Source organism: Micropterus salmoides, unplaced genomic scaffold (genome assembly GCF_014851395.1).
Source record: "Micropterus salmoides isolate LMB-PRFRI ecotype aquatic unplaced genomic scaffold, ASM1485139v1 Ms_hic_scaffold_1541, whole genome shotgun sequence".
In the NCBI taxonomy this organism is placed as follows: domain Eukaryota; kingdom Metazoa; phylum Chordata; class Actinopteri; order Centrarchiformes; family Centrarchidae; genus Micropterus; species Micropterus salmoides.
Window position 1 is genome coordinate 1 of NW_024040643.1, and position 4,175 is coordinate 4,175.

Genomic DNA, 4,175 nt, shown 5'->3' on the forward strand with positions numbered 1-4,175 from the left:
TACAGTCAAAGTGGCAGACTTTGGCATGGCCAGAGATGTTTTTGATAAGGAGTATTACAGTATTCAGGATCACCGGAAGGCTAAGCTGCCAGTCAAGTGGATGGCCATTGAGAGTCTGCAGACACAGAAATTCACCTCCAAATCCGATGTGGTGAGCAAATGAAGATCTACATTAGTATACCTGGGGTCGGGCCTCTCAAGGGTTTGCAAGGTAAATTTGAGGGGTCACGAAATGATAGGAAAGTGAAAAAACTAATCTTTGATCACCCCCCCCCCCCCCCCCCCCCGTGATCTAAAGGATACTTTTACCTCTTTAGGCCTTTAAAATTATTTAAATAAAACAAGGTAATAAAAATTTGCATGTAAACATGGCTTTGGTTCAAGGGGTCCCAGGACCCAACGTTTGGAAAACACTCCTCTACAAAACATTTAACGTTGATTGCCACCTTGTTGGGTTATGCACTAAATCTTCCAGATTGCTTCACACATTGAAAGTTGTATATAGGTTTTACGCTTGTCTTAACAAAACAAGCAAACACAATACTGATTGGGAGTTCAGGGCTGTACAAGTGTACTGGAACTTGCGATAACTTTTTGCCTTTCCTGACCCAGTGGTCCTTTGGTGTTCTGATGTGGGAGATGCTGACCAGAGGAGCGAGCCCCTACCCAGAGGTTGACCCTTATGACATAACACATTTCTTACTGAAGGGCAGAAGGCTTCCCCAGCCTCAGTACTGCCCTGACCCTTTGTAAGTAGTAGGAGTAATTACATGTTGCTGTAATTTAATCTCATGATTGTAAATGTGTTGCTTAGTTGTATACATCCACTGTAAAACTTCACAGAATTAAGGACTGTTTTAGTATGAATGCTTATACTACAATACTACTAACACAGGTTTTCAGCTACAAGACAGAAGAGAAAAGATACTGACACAAAGTCCAAGTAGTAATAACAAGATCTTCGAATGGTCACTCAGTAGTGTGAAACCAGTAAATTGTCCACGACTTGATATTCCAACACGGTTAAGCAATGCACTTTGGGAGTTAATGTGTATGTCTACAAGACACCTCGACGCACAGTGCTAGTTTCACACACATGAAAACACACACACACACACACACACACACACACACACACACACACACACTTATGTAGAAAAGCCTAAATGTTTTTGCTGTTTTAATGATGAATACCTTGGACTGTAAGCGTTTGCCCACCAACTTACAGATTGATGGAGAATAAATCAACCATTCACATCCCTGGTCAACTGAGGCCGTGTCACACATCTAACATGGGTTAAGGACTCGTGGAAAAGTGTCAACCAGGAACACCAACACTGGATGAAATATCATTTTTTTTGCCCTTGATGAAAGTTAGATGAGAAGTTCGATACCGTTTTCATGTATATTGATTCAGTATGAATCTAGAGCCAACAGATGGTTGGCTTAGCTTAGTTTAAAGACTGTAAACAGGGTAACAGCTAGCCTGGCTCTGACCAGAGGTATCAAAATCCCCCTACCAGCACCTCTAAAACTCACTAAATGCCATGTTTATGTGGTGTTTGTTTAATCTGTAAAAAGCACTACGTTGTCATTCTATGGGGCACTTTGGTTTTTGTATGGATTAAAACAGCTGGGCTAGCTGTTTCCAGTCTTATTTTCTAAGTTAACTGCTGACTCCACCTACATCCTTACCATACAGATGTAAAGAGTGGTATGGATGTTCTCCTTCCACTCTCAGCAGGATTGCTAGTAAGTATATTCCTACAACTGGTTGATGTTCAGGATAACTTATTTTAGTTGGCAACATTCCTTATTTACCTGACCACAGTATAATTTTAACTTTTCTATCACTGCCAAACAGTGCTTAAAGGGGCTAAACAGGTGTATTTCACCTATTCTAGTGCAACATAGCTGGGTCAGACAATCAAGTCTGCACTTGCCCACACAGTCTTTAGAAGAGGTCTAATAAGGCACAATAAGTAAAAACACCCATGTGGGTGGATTGTGGGTGTGTACGGTCTTTAAGATCCAGCAGCCATCAGCTTCAGACAGATAAAAAAACACAACACCTTGTGAGCTCTGTTTATAAAATGTGCAAGTCTGGTATTTCAGGAAATGCGAAAGTAATTAGAGATTTTTTTAATGATAGCCAAAATATAGTGGACTGTGTTGGCTATTCCCTCAGAGTTTGTCCATGTTTTTACAGGTATAGCATTATGCTTCAGTGCTGGGACCCTGATCCAGAGATGAGGCCTAGCTTTGCTACACTGGTGTCGGCTGTCTCTACCATCCTGTCTGGCCTGGAGGGAGAACACTACATCAGTCTGAATGTCACCTACGTCAACCTGGACCAGCCTCGGCCCTACCCCGCCCTCACAGAGTCTGCTGACGAAGACGAATCCACAGATATTGAAGACTCAGGCTCAGTCTCTTCCTGATCCACTCCTCTTCCTCTCTCGACTTAGACTTCTTAGTCTTCTTAGACTTCTTCCTCTTAGACTGGTATCGGTGCTAACAGCATGAGCAAAGAAACAAACAAACCCAAAACAAAACTCTGCTAGGTTACAACACGTTTCTTACTACCTGAAACAGAGATACTGTTTGGGTGCGTGAAAGTGGTAGTAAGATGCCACACCAGCCATATTGGAGGTCTGTCACTTTCAACAATAGCTGAGTAAAATGTGAACTTCCAAACTTGGTCAGATATTGAATAGACATTCAATCTCTGTGTTATTTTTCACTGCTAACAATAAATGTCACTGTTGATACATCTAATCTAGTTTTGTAGTTACAGCTTGTTAGCCAGCCAAACAAAACACGCCTTGTTGTTAACACTTCCTATGTACCCATTAATTGGCATTTCACTGGTTTGCTAAATCACGCTGCAGGTTAGCTAGCTGGACAACAATGGTAAAAACAGAGTTTGTTGAATTAGGGTCTTCTAACACCACCGTAATGTGCAAAGAAAGTCACATGCCTGGGCTAAATGGTAACAAAATCTTACTCATTGCTGAACAGACCTGTTCCAAAACTACAGGAGTCTTTTTCAGATATTTGTTTTTCTTTTCTTGCCCAGCTAGTATTAATGTAGTCATTATAAATGCTTGCCATGTAATTTTATCCATGTCTAACAGTGTTGGCTACAGTATTGAGGAAAGGAGTCACAAAAGTAGTTCTACAATGCAAACAAGTTAAATCTAGAGGCTTTCTACTACCTACAACATAGTGTACTGTTACAGCAGCAGAGCCCATGTGTATATACGTTTAGGTATGACAATCACACATTTGCTTTTAATTCTTTTGCAGTGTAGTGATTGTACTGTGTATTTTGGATCATACCTTTTGTAAGGCAGAATGTTGACCACAATGCTCTGAATGCTTTGTATTTCTGACACACTGTCTTTGAGATAATGTGTAATGAATTAAAATATTTATTTGTTTATAGATTTGTTCTCATGCTGTGGACTTTAAGTAAAAATGAGAATTTATGCAAACTCTGCCTTTTGTAATTGATTTATGTCACAGTCAAATATTTTCCCATATGGATGCTAAGTGAATTGACTGAACTCAGTCTTTTGTTGCAGTTCTCCACCAGAGGTCAGCATCTTGTTAGAAAATCTCTGCATTGTTGCTGATCTGCTCCTGAAAAGGTACCCGGCAACATGGATGCAGCATTCTTTGTGTGTGCATCATTTTGCAGCAGCATAGCAACGCGTATGACCCAGGTCTTTCCCCTTATCTCTTTAAACCAACAAATAAGCCCTCTAGATGCCAAATAAGATTTAAAAGCAGACCAGAACAATGCAACGGACCAGGCAGACATGTTTTCCTCTTTCCTTCCTTTAATTTGCTCTGCCTTCAGACATTTGGCAGACGCAAACGACTGCAATGTCAATTAAATGAGTGGAAGAAACAACCAACCTAGACAAACAATCTGTCAATCTCACAAATAAACCTAACAACAACATACAGTAGCAACTCCCTGTGCTGTAAACAGACGTCACACACAACAAGCACACTTCCCCCACAACAAAACCCGAGTCAAATAAAACCAGAGGGAAATAAACATCATAAAGTTTTCTCTTTTTTTCGTGCTGCCAAAAACAAAAAGTCAATCCCTGAGTGGTGGGGCCTTTGATATAGACAGAGCGAGTGAGCCCAGCACAGTGTAC

At 40.7% G+C, this 4,175-nt stretch overlaps 1 protein-coding gene across 1 annotated transcript; it reads left to right on the forward strand.

Moving 5' to 3' along the window:
* The first annotated feature begins 8 nt into the window (after window positions 1-8).
* LOC119904797 (hepatocyte growth factor receptor-like) lies at window positions 9-3,502 on the forward strand. Its single transcript, XM_038721476.1, has 3 exons — window positions 9-151; window positions 613-749; window positions 2,210-3,502. Exons 1-3 carry the CDS (start codon window positions 26-28, stop codon window positions 2,439-2,441), a joined length of 495 nt encoding a protein of 164 aa, XP_038577404.1. The 5' UTR covers window positions 9-25; the 3' UTR covers window positions 2,442-3,502.
* The last annotated feature ends 673 nt before the right edge of the window (window positions 3,503-4,175 follow it).